The sequence below is a fragment of the Lethenteron reissneri genome, chromosome 57 (assembly GCF_015708825.2).
Source record: "Lethenteron reissneri isolate LAM-NWPU_2019-01 chromosome 57, ASM1570882v1, whole genome shotgun sequence".
Taxonomy (NCBI): Eukaryota; Metazoa; Chordata; class Hyperoartia; order Petromyzontiformes; family Petromyzontidae; genus Lethenteron; species Lethenteron reissneri.
The window spans coordinates 6,706,435-6,731,434 of record NC_083835.1 but is presented as its reverse complement, the minus strand read 5'-3'; the positions used below and the strand labels follow the sequence as shown (position 1 = coordinate 6,731,434).

The 25,000-nt window shown below is 52.1% G+C and overlaps 2 protein-coding genes across 2 annotated transcripts in view; one reads left to right on the top strand and one right to left on the bottom strand.

Moving 5' to 3' along the window:
* The window catches only part of LOC133357306 (uncharacterized), a 21,424-nt gene extending 11,354 nt beyond the window's left edge, over nt 1-10,070 (top strand). The window contains exons 7-9 of the mRNA XM_061575187.1: nt 451-519; nt 3,372-3,460; nt 5,364-10,070. Of these exons, the coding sequence (XP_061431171.1) occupies nt 451-519; nt 3,372-3,460; nt 5,364-5,449 (244 nt within the window). The 3' untranslated portion in view covers nt 5,450-10,070. The remainder of the gene's footprint in view (nt 1-450; nt 520-3,371; nt 3,461-5,363) is intronic.
* Nucleotides 10,071-15,008: 4,938 nt separating this feature from the next.
* The window catches only part of SLC39A11 (solute carrier family 39 member 11), a 19,074-nt gene continuing 9,082 nt past the window's right edge, over nt 15,009-25,000 (bottom strand). Inside the window, exons 5-9 of the mRNA XM_061575193.1 lie at nt 22,789-23,019; nt 20,840-20,909; nt 19,032-19,130; nt 17,077-17,235; nt 15,009-15,873 (exon numbers count right to left, since the gene is read on the bottom strand). Of these exons, the coding sequence (XP_061431177.1) occupies nt 15,795-15,873; nt 17,077-17,235; nt 19,032-19,130; nt 20,840-20,909; nt 22,789-23,019 (638 nt within the window). The 3' untranslated portion in view covers nt 15,009-15,794. The remainder of the gene's footprint in view (nt 15,874-17,076; nt 17,236-19,031; nt 19,131-20,839; nt 20,910-22,788; nt 23,020-25,000) is intronic.

Sequence of the window (25,000 nt, the reverse complement as noted above, 5' to 3'; positions counted from 1 at the left end):
GTCTCGGGTGTGGACCAATCCATTTCAAGGACAGTGCATACCTTATCAGAGTTGTGTGTTTTTTTTGCATTCCGACCGCAAGTATTGTGGTCAATGCAAACATGACTCCTTGTAAAAAAAGATGTCAGTTTTGTTGCCAGATAAAAGGGTAAAAAACCTATTATCATATTTTGCGACTGGCAAAGGAGGTTCCAATGGTGAAATTCAGACCTTATTGATCACCCCGTGCCCTTGAAAATCTCAACGTTCATCCTACAAAGTTCCAGATACACAAACGAATAGACGCAAAAACATTGCTTGTTTCGAAACGTCTTTACGCTGTGTACGAGAATACGGAGTAAACCGTACGGGTTGACAGGTACGGACTAACTGCGTTAACCACTGCGTTGCCATCGCCCAAACGTAAACTCGATGCCACTTTTCTCACCCGACTCCTTTCTGACGACGCAGGGTGTTTAGGCCTAACCAGAGCATCAACACGTTACCTCCTGCTGCCATGGCCACTGGGGGCTTGTACAGGTGAGTGGCCCGCACTCCTCTGCGCATGTGTAGTAAGTTGCAGGAGGCTTGGACGACGTAGTTGGAGGCACACTTATTTATTAACACCAACGTATTTACAGAGACGGGGATACACAACACTCGAAGGGGTATCGGCCCCTTCACCCATCTAACAGGGAGACCCAACGTCTAACCCGGCTAACCTACTCCCAGGTCCTCCACTACAGAGCTAAGGGAGGCTATCTATCCCAGCCCTGGTCAAGCTGGGATTTACGGCACCCTGAGTCTCCAGACCGGCTCTTATAAGAACGTCGGTCTGGGCTCTCGGGGCCACGCCACCGGCTTTCCCCGGTCGGTCCTGACAAGGACAGCGAGCCAGGGGAGCTCCGGGGCCTACTCTAGCTGGTCTTCAATCTTCGCTGGTTAAAGCTAACACTCGACCCCGAGCCCTCCGGCTCACCACCTTTTATAGCAATCGCTCCCCCCGGGGGGGGCGTGGGGGATGGCAGGTGCGGACGTCGATGTAAGCACCTTCTCTGCGTACAGCCATAACCATGCCCCTTGTGTTTGTTTCCCATCCGTACCAATACACCTCTACACATGTCCGCACCGCCACCGTGGCTACATCTCTACCCTCACCCCACGACAAGTGACACGTGGTGGAGTTGTGTAGCCTCTAACTGCCACCCCGAACCCTACCCCGCCCGTAAGAACGATGACTCTACCGCTTTTTTCTTCTTGGTTCTTTCGGTAAAGTCATCACGTAGAAGGGAAATAATAAAATAATAAAAATAAAATAATTCTCACGACGTTTCGGCCACAACGCAAGCAGCCGTCCTCGGGTGAAGAACAGGCCTGTCGGAAAGACAGCGTCATTCAGACGCTGTCTTTCCGACAGACCGTCATTCAGACACTGTCTTTCCAACAGACCTGCTCTTCACCTGAGGACGGCTGCTTGCGTGACTTTACCGAAAGAACCAAGAAGATGAATCCCTGCAGTCACGAAAGCTTTAAATCGAAATTTTATTATGTTTTATTTTTATTATTTTATTATTTCCCTTCTACGTGATGACTTTACCGAAAGAACCAAGAAGATGAATCCCTGCAGTCACGAAAGCTTTAAATCGAAATTTTATAATGTTTTATTTTTATTATTTTATTACTTCCCTTCTACGTGACTTTACCGAAAGAACCAAGAAGATGAATCCCTGCAGTCACGAAAGCTTTAAATCGAGACTCTACCACTAACGCGACCCTTCACAATACATTTACCACTAACCCTAACTTCACCATGAAGCCGACCTCTAACCCTACCCATAACAATAACTATTATCACTAATCCTACCCCTAACCAAACCTCTAACCCTCCCTCTACCCCTAACTCTAACCCTACCTCTGCCGTTAACCATACCTCAAACCATACCCCTAAAACTACCCATATCAATAACTATTATTACTAAGCTTTAAATCAAGATATTTTTAAATCCTTTATATTAAGTTCACTTGCTTGCGTGCTTGCTTGCTTGCTTAGGACCGTGCAAATCTTTCGGTCGTTTTTTAACCCACTTCCCGTGATCCAATGGAGCTGACATTTTGCACACAGACTCGTTGTGCGTGACAATTCATTTTCGTGAAATTTTTTTTCTCCAAAATTTTACACTGTTTGGGGAATTTTTTTAAAAATATTTAATTACCAATTGCTTAATGGTGGCAGACAATCATCTGACCCATAGGTGGCAGCCATCTCAAGCCAGAGGATGAGAGGACTCTAGCCGCCCCGATGCCACGCATATAAAGGATTTATAGTGAAAAACTTTGTTTTTACGGGTTAATTTTTTACTCACCCTAGCTTCTAACCGTACCTCTAACCCTGCCTCTAACTCTACCTGCACCGCTAACCCTACCACCAATAATCACCTTACCACAAACCCTACTTTCACCGCTAACCCTACCGTTACCACAACAATAAAACCCAACCCCCTAACTCTTAACCCTACCCGGACCTCCAAACCCTCCTTAAACGAAAACTGCTTTGCGCCCAATCTTAATTTTAGAACTTTCGTGACTGCAGGAATTATTATTCGGTTCTTTCGGTTAAGTCACGTCTAAAGATAAAATAATAAATTAAATTAAATAATAGCATACGACGTTTCGATTGCAACACAAGCAATCATCATCAGGTATAATGAAATAGCGACATAAAATCTAACCAGAAAACTATAGACAGACATATTAGCAGACAGATATCACCAAGATACACAGAGAGAGCAACACAGGTACAGAGAGGGGTGATCGTGACATATAACACCTCAATCCTGTATCTTCCCCTACCTCTGCCCGCACCTCTACTCCTAGCCACTAACACTCGCACAACCCCGGCACCCTTTTCTCTCGGCCATAACCCTAGCTCGGGGGTCGGGGCAGCTGGCTGCTGCAGAGCCTGTGCACGGTCCTTTAAGGACCGCCGTTTCGCGACGATGTTTGAAAAGGACCGCCGGCTCGTACTTTGCCGCGTGCACTTCGCGGTTCTTGAATGCGTCGAGTTTTTTAACCCTCTCCTAGACCGTTACCCTACCCCTTGCCGCCGTATCTGCGTGCGGCTAGAGCAGTGGTTCTTAACCTTTTTGGAGGTACTGAACCCCACCAGTTTCATACGCGCATTCACCGAACCCTTCTTAAGTGGAAAAATAAACTATGATTTTTTCAAATTCGAAACATAGGTGTATATGTTTTACTGGTGCACAATCATATGAGTCGGGTGTGTGTCTTGACCTCCGCCGAACCCCTGAGACTGACTCGCCGAACCCCTGGGGTTCGATCGAACCCAGGTTAAGAACCACTGGGCTAGAGTCTGGTTGCTCTTCTCGTTTTAGGTCGGCGATTGCGAAGGGCAAGGAAACGGCCTTCCCTGCCTCCGCTGCTTCTCCCACCGCCTCCCACTGCGCTCGCGTGAGGAAGATCGGTGCGTGACCGGTGCGCGCACGGCGGGCTAAATGACCGAGGGTCGACGGCCGTTATGAACCCTCCGACGGAGAGACGGCCCAGACCCCCAGGGCTTGAACCCAGAATCTCAGCAGTGGTGGCTGATTGTATCCGACAACAGCCATTATGAACCCACGGAGAGAGAGAGACACCCAGACCCAGGGCTTGAACCCAGAATCTCAGCAGTGGTGGCTCATTGTGTCCCACAACAGCCATTATGAACCCACGGAGAGAGAGAGACACCCAGACCCAGGGCTTGAACCCAGAATCTCAGCAGTGGTGGCTCATTGTGTCCCACAACAGCCATTATGAACCCACGGAGAGAGAGAGACACCCAGACCCAGGGCTTGAAAAATCTTACTAATTGGCTGTGTCGGGTGGTGGCGGGTTTAACGACAACATTCATATTTACGCGATCTAACCCAAAGAAAACCTCTTGTGGAAAATATTGATCGCGAAAGCCCTATGTGTTAATCTGGTTAATAGCGTGCGTTTGTAGTAACCGTCAGGCACTGCTTCAGAGTGGACGTCAAAGGAACCCCGTGGCGTTTACATTTGACGAGCTTTACTACCTGGCTTTGCCCGAGACTTGGATTCTTGTCCTGGATTAATGATGTCACCGCTCACTTGCCGTGCAAAATATATCCATTATTGCGCCCCCCCCCCCCAAAATACAAAAGTCAACTTTTATACTTGTTGCATTGTGTACAGTCTAGAAGCTACCCACATGCCAATTTTCAAGTTTGTTGGGAAGTATGCTAAACATTTCGCACAGACACACACATTCACAAATTTCCCTTTTATATATATAGATGAAGAGCAGGCCGTTGTGTGCCGGTGTCACGGCTCAAAATGTGGCTGAATATGAGTAGGCAAACGCTGTTGAGCGCGTGGCGTTGAATCTAAACGTGGAGGGGGGGAAAAGAAAGCCACGCGACCACGGGGAGAGAGAGAGAAAGACACGCAAACTCCAAATATACAGCAGCAGGCGTCAGGGTCGGGATCTAACCCACAACCTCCTGTACACCAGGCGAGGGAGTTAACTTCTCCGAGCCACCGTGATGATGATGAGAGAGAGAGACACGCAAACTCCAAATATACAGCAGCAGGCGTCAGCGTCGGGATGGAACCCACGACCTCCTGTACACCAGGCGATGTAGTTAACATCTCTTAGCCACCGTGATGATGATGATAGAGACGCAAACTCCAAATATACAGCGGGTGTCAGTGTCGGGATGGAACCCACGACCTCCTGCATACCAGGCGAGGTAGTCAACATCTCCTAGCCACCGTGATGATGATGAGAGAGAGACACGCAAACTCAAATATACAGCAGCAGGCGTCAGGGTCGGGATCAAACCCACGACCTCCTGTACACCAGGCGAGGTAGTCAACATCTCCTAGCCACCGTGATGATGATGGGAGAGAGAGAGAGACATGCAAACTGCAAATATGCAACAGGCATCGTCAGGGTCGGGATGGAACCCACGACCTCCTGCATACCAGGCGAGGGAGTTAACAATTAGCCACCGTGATGATGATGCGAGAGAGACACGCAAACTCAAAATATACAGCAGGTGTCGGGGTAGGGATGAAATCGACGACCTCCTGTAGACCAGGTGAGGGAGTCAACATCTCCTAGCCACCGTGATGATGATGAGAGAGAAACATGCAAACTCCAAATATACAGCAGCAGGCGTCAGGGTAGGGATGGAACCCACGACCTCCTGTAGACCAGGCGAGGGAGTCAACATCTCCGAGCCACCGCGGCGCGCCCGACAGGGCCACAAAGTTGTCTCGAAACGAATGTGTTCAAAAAAAACATTTATTATTGACCCGTTTCGTTTTGTTCCGTGTCGTTTCACCTCTTGTCGGGCGTGCAGGAGGCAGCGGCGGCGGCAGCGGCGGCGGCGGCGCAAGGAAAGTTGGGAGCATCGCCATCAAGAAGCGTCCGTCGCTGGCCATGTGAGGTGCGCCGGGACAAACGTGAGAGCCGGGGGCATCTTGTTCGTAACCTCGCCCCGGCCATTAACCGACCGGGGTAACCAACGACTTTAAGAAATGTTTATTTTACCAGCGAAGGCCCCCGCTTAGCTGTGTAGCTTTTTTTTTTTATCAGAAGCGACCCTGTCTATCGCAAATGGTAGGTCAACGAAGTGTCTGATCATCATCGTCATCATCGTCGTGTGGAAATTTCTAGCAGCCAAATACTCGTTGAGTCTTAAACGTGGAGGGAAAAACCGGAGTACCCGGAGAAAGATCCACGCGGCCACGGGGAGAGAGGCACTCAAACTCCAAATCTACAGCAGGCGTCAGTGTCAGGATTGAACCCACGACTTCCTGCATACCAGGCGAGGTAGTTAACATCTCCTAGCCACCGTGGCGATGATGATGATGAGAGACACGCAAACTCCAAATATACAGCAGCAGGTGTCAGGGTCGGGATCGAACCCACGACCTCCTGCATGCCAGGCGAGGTAGTTAACATCTCCTAGCCACCGTGATGATGATGATGAGAGAGACACGCAAACTCCAAATATACAGCAGCAGGCGTCAGTGTCAGGATTGAACCCACGACCTCCTGTATACCAGGCGAGGTAGTTAACATCTCCTAGCCACCGTGATGATGATGATGAGAGAGAGAGAGACACGCAAACTCCAAATATACAGCAGCAGGCGACAGGGTCCGGAACGAACCCACGACTTCCTGCATGCCAGGCGAGGTAGTTAACATCTCCTAGCCACCGTGATGATGATGATGATGGAAGAGAGACACGCAAACTCCAAATACACAGCAGCAGGCGTCAGGGTCGGGATGGAACCCACGACCTCCTGTACACCAGGCGAGGTAGTTAACATCTCCTAGCCACTGTGATGATGATGATGAGAGAGAGAGACACGCAAACTCCAAATATACAGCAGGCGACAGGGTCCGGAATGAACCCACGACCTCGTGCATGCCAGGCGAGGGAGTTAACATCTAGCCACCGTGATGCCCAAGTTGTGCTTGTATGCCAATGCAGCAGCAGCAGCGTCGCCAAATCATTCACCGTAATAGCCGTCGTGTCGCAGCGCCACTGCCATGTTCAGTCTTCCATCTCCTCGAAGCCAAAGGGGTCCCCCCAGTATTGCGAGGGGTCAGCTACGCGGATAGGGGCGCTGTACGTGTGACATTAAGCATGGGGAAATCATCTCGGATTTAAGCACCTTCCTGTGTGGAGTTTTGAATGGCCTCCACCTGTCCTGCAGAGTGAGTAGACTTTGTATGGCTTCCACCTGTTCTACAGAGTGGAGTTTGTGTGATCTCCCCCTGTTCTGCAGAGTGAGTGAGTGGAGTTTGTATGATGTCCCCTGTCCTGCATGGGTTTCCTCCAGGTCCTCTCTCGGATGAAACCCATTAATAATCAAAACGTGCTCCTATAAACTGAGTCAGGGTTAGGGGTGGGGGATGGTGGTGTTTGGGATGGCACCTCAGCGGTGTTCACACCGAACCCCGTGAACCGGAGTTGGATTCCCCGTCCTACGGCTAACATCGGTGGCGAGCGATAACAGCGATAGCAAATTACATTTTTAAATATCGACTCCAGCCCAGCCGGAGCCATCGCCCTTCTCCCGACCCTCCCCCCGCCCCCAAACCCCCTTCCCGCCCCGCGTGCCGTGCCACCAGCCCGCCCTGACCCTGACCAGCCCGGTGAAGTACGGTCCGCGCGTTCCCCCGCCCGCCGGGTGCCGTAGCGGCAGCGCCATTTCTCCGCCGTGACACTCTTGACCGCGGCGATACGTTTGGTGGCCGCGCTTGCCGCAGCCCCGACGTGGCCGGCGTTTACGCCCCCCTTTACCCTCCCTGCCCCCCCCAAGGGATTGCGTTTTTTCTGCGGCCACGTTTACAAACGCACGGCGGTGGCGGGTGGGGGGCTGTTTGGCCACGAAACGCAGGCGGTGAGGTGGAGTCTGATGATGCCCCCGCGCCCCCCCCCGCCCCCCGCCCCGCATTCTTCTTGGTCGTGGCTCTGGCTCAAGTGAGCGCGAGGCTCAACAAGCGTGCCAGCCGCGCGCTCAACTCGGGGGCCGGCTCTTGAGCCACGGTCTCCCAGCAGCCACCGCGGCTCTGGGTGCAGACCCACGAGCTGAGCCAGTGCCGAGCCACGGCTGAGTCGCTCACTCGAGGTGGCTTTGAGAACAGCTGAGCTACAGCTGAGCCACGGCTGAGCCACGGCTGAGCCACGGCTGAGCTACAGTTGAGCTACAGCTGAGCCACAGCTGAGCCACAGCTGAGCCACAGCTGAGCCACGGCTGAGCCACGGCTGAGCCACGGCTGAGCCACGGCTGAGCCACAGCTGAGCCACTCACTTTGAGAGAATCTCAGCGGCACAAGCCCTCGATGAGCCAGAGCCGAGCCACGGCTGGGAATACAGTCCCAGAGGGTTACGTCATTATTATTATAATCATCATCATCATCAATCCATCCCCATCACTACTAAGATTTCTAGCACTTAAATCAAAACTTTGTATCTTCGGCACTACCACTATCATCATATTACCACCCCAATCGACTGCATCACAATCGCCGCCATCACCAATTGCTAATGTCAGTCATTACAGCCACTGTCGCCATGATGACCCACCACCGCTAATACAATCATAACCACAATGTTCAGAGCCGCTATCACTACCACCACCACCACCACCATCATCATCATAACCACCATTACCTGCACAATGATCACTGTCATCACCAAACAACAATACTACCAAAGACATCTTAATCACAATCACCACCATCATCATCATAACCACCATTACCTGCACAATGATCACTATCATCACCAAATAACAATACTACCAAAGACATCTTAATCACAATCACCACCATCATCATCATAACCACCATTACCAACACAATGATCACTGTCATCACCAAACAACAATACTACCAAAGACATCTTAATCACAATCACCACCACCACCACCATCATAACCACCATTACCAGCACAATGATCACTATCATCACCAAACAACAATACTACCAAAGACAAAGACACCTTAATCACAATCACCACCACCACCACCAACCAACTACCTTGACCAGACTCTCCATCACCACTCCCACAGTCATAACCACCACCGTCGCTAGTAGCACATTGCTACCACAATCGCAAGCACCACCATCAGCTACTAACTAGTCACTAGACGGACAAAGATCCCCCGTGTAGCCTTAACAGACTGTCGGGGCAAGTGCTGTTAGCGAGTAGAATTTATGAAGCCCAGCATGGCACACGAGGGGGTGGGTGGCCAGCACCACACCCGGCCGCCTTTGTCTCCCCAGTGGAGATGTTTACTACACCGCTTCAGGTACTCATTTGAGGCTAAGTCAACCTAGGGGAGGCCTAGGACCGGTTCAGATAATCGTCACCGGTGTTGGCCGTGAGCGGGAATCGAACTCTGGTCGTCAGTTTCGTAGCACAGCGCGTTTGACCGCTGCACCACCGCTCTCCACCGCCACCAACACGGTCATCACGACCACCACTAGCACCACCACCACCATTAGCACCACCACCACCACTAGCACCACCACCACCATTAGCACCACCACTAGCACCACTAGCACCACCACTAGCACCACCACCACTAGCACTACCACTAGCACCACCACTAGCACCAGCACTAGCACCAGCACTAGCACCAGCACTAGCACCACCACCACCACTAGCACCACCACCACCACTAGCACCACCACCAGCACCACCACTAGCACCACCACCACTAGCACCACCACTAGCACCACCACCACTAGCACCACCACTAGCACCACTAGCACCACCACCACTAGCACCACCACTAGCACCAGCACCACCACCACTAGCACCACCACTAGCACCACCACTAGCACCACCACTAGCACCACCACCACCACTAGCACCAACACCACCACTAGCACCACCACCACCACTAGCACCACCACCACCACTAGCACCACCACCAACACCACCACTAGCACCAACACCACCACCACTATCACCACCAACACCACCACTAGCACCACCACCAACACCACCACTAGCACCAACACCACCACTAGCACCAACACCACTAGCACCACCACCACCGTCGCTCGACATCACACGCTCGGCACTTGAAGTGTGCATACAGCGCTACGCGATGCAAACGTCCCCCCCCCCTCTCCTCTCGTCATTCGCTCGAGAATGTAACGTGCAAATCCGTTCGCGTGCCGTACCGTAGCCAAACCGTGCCAATCCGGGAGGTGTGAAATCCGCGTCGTTTGCGTAATTTAAAAAAATATATTTTTTGTTAATTTTGTCGGGGGAGACGCTGCACTTTGTGCGTTGGAATTGGCAGTAACAGTCCAGTCCGCCCCTTCTGTTTTCGACGTCGCATCTCGTGGACATTATTTTGTTGTTATTTACGGGTGTCTCTTGGTCGTTTACGCTGGCGCATGGTGCGTTCTCATTTTAATTTGATGTTATTTATTGCGCGCTGACCGACTCGCGTGTAAGAGCGCGCGCGTCGCTTTGCCTGGGTGTGGCTTGTTTTAAAAACTTTTAAGTTATTAAAGTTGTGTTTTGCAGTGGATGAAGTGTACGTATTTTTTCTTTTTTGCTTTTGTAAAAGAAAAGTTGGGTTTTTTTTTTGTTGCCACGGGCTATTCTTGACCAAGGAATGAGGAAACGCGGCATTGGGAATGACAGCCTTTAGGAGAATTCTTACCACTACTGGGACATCTCTGAAACTAACTGGACATCTGTGAAAGAGCTTAATAGCTCATCGGATTTCTCCAGTATAAATATTATTCTGAATAGCAATGTAAACATCGGCACAATGAATACGACAGTACAAATAATGAGTGCATTCATAATCAACGTTTTTGGGTTTAGATTGCGTTATTTATAAATGTTTCGTAACCCTCCACCGCCCGACACGGCCTATCAGTAAAAAAGTGTCACGTTGACAAAAGACAAATAGTTCACTGCTTTAGCCCACCGGTGTGTTGAAGTGTGAAACCACAACATTTATAATTTAAGTAAAAAAAATGAGTGCATGTCCGTGTGTGTGAATTTTGTCCGTGTGTCACTTAATTTGGCTAAATTCCAGCTGTCACAATAAAAAAAAAAGTCAGTCCGACTGTCATACCCACGACCGTCAACTCATGGGCCAGAGTGTGTGGCAACGTGCTGCCACTTTACCGTGCGTGGATCTCGGAGGTAGATCTGTGATCACCACTTCCACGGGACGTTGAGTGGACGAGAGAGCCACTTGATGGAGGTGATCTCGGAGGTAGATCTGTGATCACCATTTCCACGGGACGTTGAGTGGACCAGAGAGCCACTTGATGGAGGTGATCTCGGAGGTAGATCTGTGATCACCACTTCCACGGGACGTTGAGTGGACCAGAGAGCCACTTGATGGAGGTGATCTCGGAGGTAGATCTGTGATCACCATTTCCACGGGACGTTGAGTGGTCGAGAGAGCCACTTGATGGAGGTGATCTCGGAGGTAGATCTGTGATCACCATTTCCACGGGACGTTGAGTGGACCAGAGAGCCACTTGATGGAGGTGATCTCGGAGGTAGATCTGTGATCACCACTTCCACGGGACGTTGAGTGGACGAGAGAGCCACTTGATGGAGGTGATCTCGGAGGTAGATCTGTGATCACCACTTCCACGGGACGTTGAGTGGACGAGAGAGCCACTTGATGGAGGTGATCTCGGAGGTAGATCTGTGATCACCACTTCCACGGGACGTTGAGTGCACGAGAGAGCCACTTGATGGAGGTGATCTCGGAGGTAGATCTGTGATCACCACTTCCACGGGACGTTGAGTGCACGAGAGAGCCACTTGATGGAGGTGATCTCGGAGGTAGATCTGTGATCACCACTTCCACGGGACGTTGAGTGGACCAGAGAGCCACTTGATGGAGGTGATCTCGGAGGTAGATCTGTGATCACCACTTCCACGGGACGTTGAGTGGACCAGAGAGCCACTTGATGGAGGTGATCTCGGAGGTAGATCTGTGATCACCACTTCCACGGGACGTTGAGTGGACCAGAGAGCCACTTGATGGAGGTGATCTCGGAGGTAGATCTGTGATCACCACTTCCACGGGACGTTGAGTGGACCAGAGAGCCACTTGATGGAGGTGATCTCGGAGGTAGATCTGTGATCACCACTTCCACGGGACGTTGAGTGCACGAGAGAGCCACTTGATGGAGGTGATCTCGGAGGTAGATCTGTGATCACCACTTCCACGGGACGTTGAGTGGACCAGAGAGCCACTTGATGGAGGTGATCTCGGAGGTAGATCTGTGATCACCACTTCCACGGGACGTTGAGTGGACGAGAGAGCCACTTGATGGAGGTGATCTCGGAGGTAGATCTGTGATCACCACTATCACGGGACGTTGAGTGGACGAGAGAGCCACTTGATGGAGGTGATCTCGGAGGTAGATCTGTGATCACCACTTCCACGGGACGTTGAGTGGACGAGAGAGCCACTTGATGGAGGTGATCTCGGAGGTAGATCTGTGATCACCACTTCCACGGGCTGTTCACTAACAACACAGAGGGGCTTGCCACCGGGCTCCCAAGATTTCCGAAACGGAATTGTTTTGGAGGTCGTGACGCCGTTGACACGCCCGGGGTGGTGATGACGAGTTTAAAAATCGCTGGCCGCGTTTTTTCGGGTTGAATTAAGGATGTGAGTGGTGGCTGCGGTATTTTCCGGAAATACGGAAACACACTCAATGCATCTTCTTGGTTTTTTCGGTAAAGTCACGTAGAAGGGAAGTAATCAAATAATAAAAATAAAACATAATAAAATAATTCTCACGACGTTTTGGCTACAACGCAAGCAGCCGTCTTCAGGTGAAGAATGAGACACTGAAGACGGCTGCTTGCGTTGTAGCCGAAACGTCGTGAGAATTATTTTATAATGTTTTATTTTTATTATTTTATTACTTCCCTTCTACGTGACTTTACTGAAAGAACCAAGAAGATGAATCCCTGCAGTCACGAAAGCTTTAAATCGAAATTTTATTATGTTTTATTTTTATTATTTTATTACTTCCCTTCTACGTGACTTTACCGAAAAAAACCAAGAAGATGAATCCCTGCTGCAGTCACGAACGCTCAACGCAGTGAACAAAAAGCTAGCAAGGCGGCAAATGACCAAGCGTCCCAGTTTATTATTTAAACCCTCGTGAAGAAAAGGCAACAACCATAGAGATTCCAAAACTAAAATCAATCTGCCACCTACGTATAAAACAATATCGATTTGTCGTCAAGAAATGCAGCGAGTTTTGTCCGTAAACTCACGCAGTTGATTATAGACATCCATTTTGTTTGTTTTCACGTCTGCATATACATTTGTTTAATAGATATCATTCGTAATAATAAATTTTCTTTGAATTGTAAACACCGCACCGTTTCATTGAAACGCGAGAGACTGAGAAGATGGCCGAGAACCAACACCGGACCCGTGGATTCACACGCCCCGCGGGTTTCTCTGGAAGAGCAAAAGGATTGTGTGTGTGTGTACGCGTGTGTGTGTGTACACGTGTGTGTGTGTGTACACGTGTGTGTGTACACGCGTGCGTGTGTGTGTGCGTGTACACGTGCGTGTGTGTACACGCGTGTGTGTGTGTGCGTGTACACGTGCGTGTGTGTACGTGTACGCGTGTGTGTACGCGTGTGTGCGTGTACGCGTGTGTACGTGTTGTGTGTACGCGCGCGTGTGTACGTGTGTGTGTACGCGCGTGTGTGTGTGTGTACGCGTGTGTGTGTGTGTTCGCTAACAGCACTTGCCCTAACAGTCTTAAGGCTACATGGGGGATCTGTCTTTTTTGGGTGCGGATTCAAGTGCAGTCCTTACTGGTGTGTATCCGAGTCCGTGTGTGTGTGTGTACGTGCACGTGTGTACGCGTTAAGTGTGTGTGTGTTCACTAACAGCACTTGCCCCAACAGTCTGTTACAGGCTACACGGGGGATGTTTATGTTGTGCGACTGTGTTGTGCGTCTGTGTGCCTGTGTTGTGTGCCTGTGTTGTGTGTCTGTGTGTCTGTGTTGTGCGTCTGTGACGTGCCTGTGTTGTGTGTCTGTGTGCCTGTGTTGTGCGACTGTGTGCCTGTGTTGTGCGTCTGTGTCTGTGTGTCTGTGTTGTGTGTCTGTGTTGTGTGCCTGTGTTGTGTGCCTGTGTTGTGTCTGTGTTGTGTGCCTGTTGTGTGTCTGTGTTGTGCGTCTGTGACGTGTCTGTGTTGTGCGTTGGGCTCCGGCGTGCTGTAATGTGGTGGGGCGTTACGCTGCGACGTACGCTACAGCCGTGCCGTGTGTGTCGTGTGTGGTGGTATATCAGTCGACTGCGGTGTGTTGTGGTCTACCCTGGCGTAGCGTGTATCCCGGTGTGGTGTGTGTCACAGTGTGTTGTGTGTCATGGTGTGTGTCGCAGTATGGTGTGTGTCGTGGTGTGTGTCACAGTGTGGTGTGTGTCGTGGTGTGTTGTGTAACGTGGTCTTTGTCGTGGTGTGTGTCGTCGTGTGTGTCGTGGTGTGATGTGTAATGTTGTGTGTCGTGGTGTGTGTCGTGGTGTGGTGTATCGTGGTGTGTATTGTGTTTGTCGTGGTGTGGTGTGTTGTGTGTCGTGGTGTGACGTGTGTCGTGGTGTGTGTCATGGTGTGTTGTGTGTCGTGGGGTGTCGTGGGGTGACGTGTGTCGTGGTGTGTGTCATGGTGTGTTGTGTGTCATGGTGTGTTGTGTGTCGTGGTGTGACGTGTGTCGTGGTGTGTGTCATGGTGTGTTGTGTGTCGTGGTATGTTGCGTGTCGTGGTGTGTCGTGGTGTGACGTGTGTCGTGGTGTGTTGTGTGTCGTGGTGTGACGTGTGTGGTGTGTGTCGTGGTGTGTGTCGTGGTGTGTCGTGGTGTGTTGTGTGTCGTGGTGTGACGTGTGACGTGGTGTGACGTGTGTCGTGGTGTGTGTCATGGTGTGTTGTGTGTCGTGGTGTGACGTGTGTCGTGGTGTGTGTCATGGTGTTTTGTTTGTCGTGGTGTGACGTGTGTCGTGGTGTGTGTCATGGTGTGTTGTGTGTCGTGGTATGTTGCGTGTCGTGGTGTGTCGTGGTGTGACGTGTGTCGTGGTGTGTGTCATGGTGTGTTGTGTGTCGTGGTATGTTGCGTGTCGTGGTGTGTCGTGGTGTGACGTGTGTCGTGGTGTGTGTCATGGTGTGTTGTGTGTCGTGGTATGTTGCGTGTCGTGGTGTGTCGTGGTGTGACGTGTGTCGTGGTGTGTTGTGTGTCGTGGTGTGACGTGTGACGTGTGTGGTGTGTGTCGTGGTGTGTGTCGTGGTGTGACGTGTGTCGTGGTGTGTTGTGTGTCGTGGTGTGACGTGTGTCGTGGTGTGTGTCATGGTGTGTTGTGTGTCGTGGTGTGACGTGTGTCGTGGTGTGTGTCATGGTGTGTTGTGTGTCGTGGTATGTTGCGTGTCGTGGTGTGTACGTGGTGTGACGTGTGTGTGTGTGTCATGGTGTGTTGTGTGTCGTGGTATGTTGCGTGTCGTGGTGTGTCGTGGTGTGACGTGTGTCGTGGTGTGTGTCATGGTGTGTTGTGTGTCGTGGTATGTTGCGTGTCGTGGTGTGTCGTGGTGTGACGTGTGTCGTGGTGTGTTGTGTGTCGTGGTGTGTCGTGGTGTGACGTGTGTCGTGGTGTGACGTGTGACGTGTGTGGTGTGTGTCGTGGTGTGTGTCGTGGTGTGACGTGTGTCGTGGTGTGTTGTGTGTCGTGGTGTGACGTGTGTCGTGGTGTGTGTCATGGTGTGTTGTGTGTCGTGGTATGTTGCGTGTCGTGGTGTGTCGTGGTGTGACGTGTGTCGTGGTGTGTTGTGTGTCGTGGTGTGACGTGTGTGGTGTGTGTCGTGGTGTGACGTGTCGTGGTGTGTTGTGTGTCGTGGTGTGACGTGTGTCGTGGTGTGTTGTGTGTCGTGGTGTGACGTGTGTCGTGGTGTGTTGTGTGTCGTGGTGTGACGTGTGTGTTGCGTGTCGTGGTGTGTTGTGGTGTGACGTGTGTCGTGGTGTGTCGTGTGTCGTGGTGTGTATTGTGGTGTGTCGTGTGTCGTGGTGTGTTGTGTGTCGTGGTGTGTTGTGTGTCGTGGTGTGGTGTGTGTCGTGGTGTGTGTCGTGGTGTGACGTGTGTCGTGGTGTGACGTGTGTCGTGGTGTGGTGTGTGTGTCGTGGTGTGTCGTGTGTCGTGTTGTGTGTCGTGGTGTGACGTGTGTCGTTGTGCGCCGTGGGTATCCCGTCCTGGCCCCTCAGCCCAGCCCAACGTCCAGACACATCATCACCACGAAGCCCACGATGGCCGACCACGACGCCAGCTTGCCGTTGCCGCTGCAGATCAAACCACAGAGGGGGGGGGGGAGGGTGACGACGGAGTGACTTACGGCAGAGCAAAGTCGTGGCAAACCAAAGACAAAGATCCCCCGTGTAGCCTGCGCAGGCTGTCGGGGCAAGTGCCGTTAGCGGGGAGCGGCAGCGCGAGGGGGCTGGTGGCCAGCACCGCGCCCCGGCCGCCTTTGTCTCCCCAGCGTCCATGTTTTGTACGCGTGGCACCAGGTGCTAGTTCGTGGCTGAGTCGACCTAGGGGAGGCGCGGCGCCGGTTCGGAAATTCGTCGTCGGTGGCTGTGAGCGGGAATCGAACTCGCGGTGCCGGAGTTCGTGGTGCAGCGCGCGCTAACCGCTGCGCCACCGCTCCCCGCATCCACGCGCTCTTTAGACCAAGGCTTCACCCGTTGGGGCAAGTGTGCGGTTAGTGAGCACCTATTAAGGCTGGCACGGTACACGAGGGGGTAGGTGGCCAGCAACACGTGCACACAGACAAATCAGTTAACTAATTTCAGGCTGAGTTGACCTAAGGGGAGGCCCAGGACAGGTTTGTATATTCTTCACCGATGTTGACCCGGGAGCTCGCCTGCTCGTGAGTGAGCGGACGAGCGTGCGGGTAGCATGCAGGTGAGCGAGCGGGCAGGTGGGTGGGTGAGCGGGTGGGTGAATGGGTGAGTGGGTGAGCGGGTGTGTGGGTGAGCGGGTGTATGGGTGAGCGGGTGTGTGGGTGAGCGAGTGGGTGGGTGAATGGGTGTGTGGGTGAGCGGGTGGGTGGGTGAGCGGATGGGTGGGTGAGCGGGAGGGTGGGTGGGTGAATGGGTGTGTGGGTGAGCGGGTGAGTGGGTGAGCGGGTGGGTGGGTGTGTGGGTGAGCGGGTGGGTGGGTGAGTGGGTGGGTGAGCGGGTGGGTGTGCGGGTGGGTGAATGGGTGGGTGGGCAAGTGACTAAGTGGGTGGGTGGGCAAGCAGTTGGGCGAGCGAGTGAACTAACAAGTTAAAGAGCGGGCGGGCGAGTGAGCGAGTGGGCGGGCGAGTCGACGAGCGAGCTAATGGACTAGCGGGCGAGTAAGTGAGCGAGCGAGCGAGTGAGCAAGTGGGTAGGCGGGCGGGCGGGCAGACGAGCGAGCAGGCGAGCGGGTGGGCGAGCAATTGAGCGAGCGAGTGAAAGCGTGGGCGAGCGAGCGGGCGGGCGAGCGAGCGGGCGACTCACCCGGCGTGGGCCTCGGGGATGATGTCATCCACCACGACGTAGACCATGGCCCCCGCGGCGAAGGCGAGTGCGAAGGGCAGCAGCGGCTCGGCCACCATGACGGCGACGGCGCCCAGCACCCCCGCCACGGGCTCCACCATCCCGCTCAGCTGCCCGTACCTGGCACACGCACACACGTGTGTGTGTGTCTGTGTCTGTGCACGTGTGTGTGTGTCTGTGCGCGTGTGTGACTGTGTGTGTGTGTCTGTGCACGTGTGTGACTGTGTGTGTGTCTGTGCACGTGTGTGACTGTGTCTGTGCGCGTGTGTGACCGTCTGTGTCTGTGCGCGTGTGTGACTGTGTCTGTGTGTCTTTGTGTCTGTCTGTTCACGTGTCTGTGTCTGTGCGCGTGTTTGTCTGTCTCTGCGTGTCTGTGTCTTTGTGTCTGTATGTGTGTATGTATGTGTCTGTCTGTGCGCTGTGTGACTGTGTCTGTGTCTGTGCGTGTGTGTGACCGACTGTGTCTGCGCGTGTGTGACCGACTGTGTCTGCGCGCGTGTGTGTCTGTCTCTGCGTGTCTTTGTGTCTGTCTGTGTGTCTGTCTGTGCGTGTGTCTGTGCGCGTGTGTGACTGTGTCTGTGTCTGTGCGCGTGTGTGACCGACTGTGTCTGTGCGCGTGTGTGTCTGTCTCTGCGTGTCTTTGTGTCTGTCTGTGTGTCTGTCTGTGCGTGTGTCTGTGCGTGTGTGTGACTGTCTGTGTGTCTGTCTGTGCATGTGTCTGTGCGCGTGTGTGACTGTCTGTGTGCATGTCTGTGCGTGTCTTTATCTGTGGGTGTCTGTATCTGTGTGTATCTGTGCGTGCCTGTCTGTACATGTCTGTGCGTGTCTGTACGTGTGTCTGTGCGTGTCTGTACGTACGTGTCTGTGCGCGTGTGTTTGTGCGTGTCTGTGCGTGTGTGTCTGTGCGTGTCTGTATCTGTACGTGTGTCTGTGCGTGTCTGCGTGTCTGTACGTGTCTGTGCGTGCGTGTCTGTGCGTGTCTGTGCGTGTCTGTGCGTGTGTCTGTGCGTGTCTGTGCGTGTCTGTGCGTGTCTGTGCGTGTGTCTGTGCGTGTCTGTGCGTGTCTGTACGTACGTGTCTGTGGATGTCTGTGCGTGTGTGTACGTGTCTGAGTGTGTTTGTGTGTGTCTGTGCGCGTCTGTGTGTGTCTGTGCATGTCTGTGCGTATCTGTGTGTGACTGTCTGTGCGTGTCTGTACGTGTCTGTACGTGTGTCTGTGCGTGTCTGTGTGTGTCTGTGCGTTTCTGTACGTGTGTCTGTACGTGTCTGTACGTGTCTGTACGTGTGTCTGTGCGTGTCTGTACGCGTGTCTGTGCGTGTCTGTACGCGTGTCTGTACGTGTCTGTACGTACGTGTCTGTGCGTGTGTCTGTCCGTGTCTGTGCATGTCTGTGTGTGTGTGTGCGTGTCTGTGCGTGTGTCTGTGTGTATGTGTGTCTGTGTGTGTCTGTCTGTGCGTGTCTGTGTGTGTCTGTACGTACGTGTCTGTGCGTGTCTGTGCGTGTCTGTACGTACGTGTCTGTGCGTGTCTGTGCGTGTCTGTGCGTGTCTGTACGTACGTGTCTGTGCGTGTCTAGGTGCGTGTCTGTGCGTGTCTAGGTGCGTGTCTGTGCGCGTGTCTGTGCGCGTGTCTGGGTGCGTGTCTGGGTGCGTGTCTGTGTGCGTGTCTGTGTGCGTGTCTGTGTGCGTGTCTGTGCGTGTCTGGGTGCGTGTCTGTGCGCGTGTCTGTGCGTGTCTGGGTGCGTGTCTGTGTGCGTGTCTGTGCGTGTCTAGGTGCGTGTCTGTGCGCGTGTCTGTGCGTGTCTGGGTGCGTGTCTGTGTGCGTGTCTGTGCGTGTCTAGGTGCGTGTCTGTGCGTGTCTGGGTGCGTGTCTGGGTGCGTGTCTGTGTGCGTGTCTGCCCGTGCCCGTGCGCTCACCAGAACGCTTTCCACGGGGGCACGCCCGCCCCCCTCAGCGGCAGGCTGACCGCGAGGCCTTCCGGGAAGTTCTGGATGCCGATTCCGATCGCCAGATTCCTGCGAATTGCAAACGCGGGGAACGGCGGCGAGTGACCGAATTAGACTTCGGAAGAATCAGAATATTTATACCGCAGGAGGATGTCCAGTCGGGGCACGCGGTCAGAACGTTGCAACGACAAACAGTCACGAAAAACAAAGAACAGGAAAGGTAAACAAAGCACCTTTTCAACAAAGATACAAATAAAACCACCGCAATGGTTTTTTTTTTTCCATCTAAAGCCCGCTGAGGTGTTAATTTCTTTTTTTTCGGAGAGCGACCTGGCCACAGACGATCGCTCAACAAAGTGGCGTATCGCGTACGTACACGATACGCCACTTTGTTGAGTGTATCAAGTACGTGCGTACGTACGCGATACATACGTACGCTCCAAATATACAGCAGCAGGCGTCAGCGTCGGGATCGAACCCACGACCTCCTGTATACCAGGCGAGGTAGTCAACATCTCCTAGCCACCGTGATGATGATGAGAGAGAGAGACACGCAAACTCCAAATATACAGCAGCAGGCATCATCAGGGTCGGGATCGAACCCACGACCTCCTGTACACCAGGCGAGGTAGTTAACATCTCCTAGCCACTGTGATGATGAGAGAGAGAGAGCCACTCAAACTCCAAATATACAGCAGCAGGTGTCAGGGTCGGGATCGAACCCACGACCTCCTGCACACCAGGTGAGGTAGTCAACATCTCCTAGCCACCGTGATGATGATGAGAGAGAGAGACACGCAAACTCCAAATACACAGCAGCAGGCGTCAGGGTCGGGATTGAACCCATGACCTCCTGCACACCAGGCGAGGTAGTTAACATCTCCTAGCCACCGTGATGATGATGAGAGAGAGACACGCAAACTCCAAATATACAGCAGCAGGCGTCAGGGTCGGGATCGAACCCACGACCTCCTGCACACCAGGCGAGGTAGTTAACATCTCCTAGCCACCGTGATGATGAGAGAGAGACACGCAAACTCCAAATATACAGCAGCAGGCGTCAGGGTCGGCATCGAACCCACGACCTCCTGTATACCAGGCGAGGTAGTTAACATCTCCCAGCCACCGTGATGATGATGATGAGAGAGAGACACGCAAACTCCAAATATACAGCAGCAGGCGTCAGGGTCGGGATCGAACCCACGACCTCCTGTACACCAGGCGAGGTAGTTAACATCTCCCAGCCACCGTGATGATGATGAGAGAGAGAGACACGCAAACTCCAAATATACAGCAGCAGGCGTCAGGGTCGGGATCGAACCCACGACCTCCTGCGCACCAGGCGAGGTAGTTAACATCTCCCAGCCACCGTGATGATGATGAGAGAGAGAGACACGCAAACTCCAAATATACAGCAGCAGGCGTCAGGGTCGGGATTGAACCCACGACCTCCTGTATACCAGGCGAGGTAGTTAACATCTCCTAGCCACCGTGATGATGATGAGAGAGAGAGACACGCAAACTCCAAATACACAGCAGCAGGCGTCAGGGTCGGGATCGAACCCACGACCTCCTGTATACCAGGTGAGGTAGTCAACATCTCATAGCCACCACCGAATTCAGATACATTTTGTCAGCAGACTTATCATCATCACCACCACGCAAGTCACGGGCTGAGCCAGAGCCGAGGCTGAGAGTGCTTCTTGCGAGGTGCGGTGTGGGCCGAGCAGGGAGAGAGAGGAGGCATCTGGCAGAGGGAAGGAAGCGACGGCACTCACCGCGCGTTCTCAAACGTGGCCGACTTCGTCTTGCCGATGGCTCCAAAGCCCACGCCGACAGCAAGGCCCTCTGCCGTGGAGACATCGGGTACAGTCAGTACGGTACGTTTGCCAACCGTGCTGATCGTAGGTATGGGAAAAGTATGTAGAACTTATAAAAATGGGGGAAAAAAGAACTGAAAACTTTCGAACGAATTATGGAAAAAAGAATAGAAAAAAATTATAGAGAAAATACATTTTAAATGATGGAAAATATAATAATAGAAACCATATATAATATAAAAAAATTGTAATATAAAAAAATATGGAAACAATTATGGAAAATATATAATATAAACATTTTGTACGTGAAAAAACAACAAATATAAATCAGTACAAAAGCAACGAAATAGAATTTGCAGAAACAAGACTGAATCAGAAATCACAAAAATAACCGATATAGAAATTGGCGCAATAACGGCGTTGCAGACAACAACGATGACAACAACGACAATGACAACAACAACAATGACAACAATGACAACAACAACGACAACAATGACAACGACAACAATGACAACAACAACAACAACAACAATGACAACAATGACAACAACGACAATGACAGCAACAACAATGACAACAATGACAACAACAACGACAACAACAACAATGACAACAATGACAACAACGACAATGACAGCAACAACAACAACAACAACAATGACAACAATGACAATGACAGCAACGACAATGACAGCAACAACAATGACAACAACAACAATGACAGCAACAATGACAACAACGACAATGACAGCAACAACAATGACAACAACGACAATGACAGCAACAACAACAACAATGACAAAACCGACAACAACAACAATGACAACAACGACAATGACAACAACAACAATGACAACAACGACAATGACAGCAACAACAACAACAATGACAAAACCGACAACAACAACAATGACAACAACGACAATGACAGCAACAACAATGACAACAACGACAATGACAGCAACAACAACAACAATGACAAAACCGACAACAACAACAATGACAACAACGACAATGACAGCAACAACAATGACAACAACGACAATGACAGCAACAACAACAACAATGACAAAACCGACAACAACAACAATGACAGCAACGACAATGACAGCAACAACAACAACAATGACAAAACCGACAACAACAACAATGACAACAACGACAATGACAGCAACAACAACAACAATGACAAAACCGACAACAACAACAATGACAACAACGACAATGACAGCAACAACAACAACAATGACAAAACCGACAACAACAACAATGACAGCAACGACAACAACGATGGTGGCGGCGATGATGACGATGATGCCATCGCCACCGTCGGCACCTGGGATGTTGTGGATGGTGATGGCGAGGATGGTGATGGTGATGGCGAGGGTGAGTCACCTGGGATGTTGTGGATGGTGATGGCGAGGATGGTGATGAGTCATCACCTGGGATGTTGTGGATGGTGATGGTGATGGTGAAGATGGCGAGTGGTCACCTGGGATGTTGTGGATGGTGATGGCGAGGATGGTGATGAGTCATCACCTGGGATGTTGTGGATGGTGATGGTGATGGTGAAGATGGCGAGTCGTCACCTGGGATGTTGTGGATGGTGATGGTGAGGATGGTGATGGTGAGGATGGTGAGGGTGAGTCGTCACCTGGGATGTTGTGGATGGTGATGGTGATGGTGAGGAGGGGTCACCTGGGATGTTGTGGATGGTGATGGTGGCGAGTCGTCACCTGGGATGTTGTGGATGGTGATGGTGATGGTGAGGAGGGGTCACCTGGGATGTTGTGGATGGTGATGGCGAGGATGAAGTCGTCACTTGGGATGTTGTGGATGGTGATGGTGGCGAGTCGTCACCTGGGATGTTGTGGATGGTGATGGTGATGGTGAGGAGGGGTCACCTGGGATGTTGTGGATGGTGATGGCGAGGATCAGGAGGAGTATCCTGCGCCAGCTCTCGGCTCGCCGGCTCTCCGGAGCGAGAGTGGCGGGTCCGGTGATCGCCGCGTCCGATCCCCCCCAGCCCCCCCCTCCTCCCCCCCCTCCTCCCCCTCCCACTCCCATTCCGCCACCGGCGACGGCGCCCGGCCTCCTCCTTTGGAACACCTCTCCATTGTCAGACTTGTCCCGCTCTGCGGGAGAGAGTGGCGGTGGTGGTGGTGGCGGTAGTGGCGGTGGTGGTGGTGGCGGTAGTGGTGGTGGTGGTGGTGGAGGTGGTGGCGGCGGTGGTGGCGGTGATGGTGGTGGCGGTGGTGGTGGCGGTGGTGGTGGCGGTGGTGGTGGTGGCGGTGGTGGTGGTGGCGGTGGTGGTGGCGGTGGTGGTGGTGGTGGTGGTGGTGGCGGTGGTGGCGGCAGTGGTGGTGGTGGCGGTGGTGGTTGTGGTGGTGGAGGTGGTGGTGGCGGTGGTGGTTGTGGCGGTAGTGGTGGCGGCGGTGATGGTGGTGGCGGTGGTAGTGGTGGTGGTGGCGGTGGTGGTGGTGGTGGTGGCGGCAGTGGTGGCGGCGTTGGTGGCGGTGGTGGTTGTGGTGGTGGAGGTGGTGGCGGCAGTGGTGGTGATGGTGGTGGTGGTGGTGGCGGTGGTGGTGGCGGCGGTGATGGCGGCGGTGGTGGTGGTGGTAGTGGTGGTGGTGGCGTTGGTGGTGGTGGTGGTGGCGGCAGTGGTGGCGGCGTTGGTGGCGGTGGTGGTTGTGGTGGTGGAGGTGGTGGCGGCAGTGGTGGTGATGGCGGTGGTGGTGGTGGCGGTGGTGGTGGCGGCGGTGGTGGCGGCGGTCAATCACGGTCGGTCGGCATGAAACGCAAGAATATTGAGCTCAAATTTTGATGTAAAGCTTTCGTGACTGCAGGAATTCATATTCTTGGCTCTTTCGGTAAAGTCACGTAGAAGGGAAATAATAAAATATATTGTTTTATAAATATAAATAAAATAATATAAATATAAAACAATATATTGTTTTATAAATATAAATAAAATTATATAAATATAAAACAATATATTGTTTTATATTAATATTCTATTATCTCCCTTCTACGTGACTTTACCGACAGAACCAAGAATATAATATTGAGCTCCTCTCATCTTGAAGCGACGTTGTGTCGTGCCGCGTGCGATGCGCGCTTTCACACAGACGTAACAACGGTGCGACGTGTGAGTGTCCTATTACTTCCCTTGTACGTGGTGACTTTAGCGAAAGAACCAAGAATATGAATCCCTGCAGTCGCGAAAGCTTTAAAATCGAAAAGTGTGGAGTGGAGGTGAATGAATCAGACGAGAGATTAAGCAAATTGTGGGGGGGGCGGTGGGGGGGCAGCGGGGGGGGGCGGTGGGGGGTGGTGGGGGGGGGGGGGGCGGTGGGGAGGGGGGGGGCGGTGGGGAGGGGGGGGCGGTGGGGAGGGGGGCGGCGGGGAGGGGGGGGCGGGGGGGGAGGGGATAATCTGCGGTTCGTGGATTCGGCGAGAGTGAATTGATGGCAGTGAACGATGAGGAACAGGTTGGTGAATGAGTGGGGGTTTAATGAAGGGGAACTAGTGACAGCCATGCAATGAGAATATGAAGAAAGAGAAAGAACGGTGGCACGAGGCGGAGATTCATTGGGGGGGGTGGGGGTCATGGGGTGAGCTGGGAGGTGCCAAGAAGTGGGATTTGAGTGCGGAGCGGAAACTTTAGTGAGGGTTTAGTGAGACTTTAGTTAGATTTTAGTGAGACTTGTGTGAGACTTTAGTGAAACTTTAGTGAAACTTTAGTGACAATTTAATGAGACTTTAGTGAAACTTTAGTGAAACTTTAGTAAAACTTTAGTGAAACTTTAGTAAAACTTTAGTGACAATTTAATGAGACTTTAGTGAAACTTTAGTGAAACTTTAGTGACAATTTAATGAGACTTTAGTGAAACTTTAGTGAGACTTTAATAAAACTTTAGTGACAATTTAATGAGATTTTAGTGAAACTTTAGTAAAACTTTAGTGACAATTTAATGAGACTTTAGTGAAACTTTAGTGAAACTTTAGTGAGACTTTAATAAAACTTTAGTGACAATTTAATGAGACTTTTGTAAAACTTTGGTGAGACTTGTTAGACTTTGGTGAAACTTTAGTGAAACTTTAGTGAGACTTTAG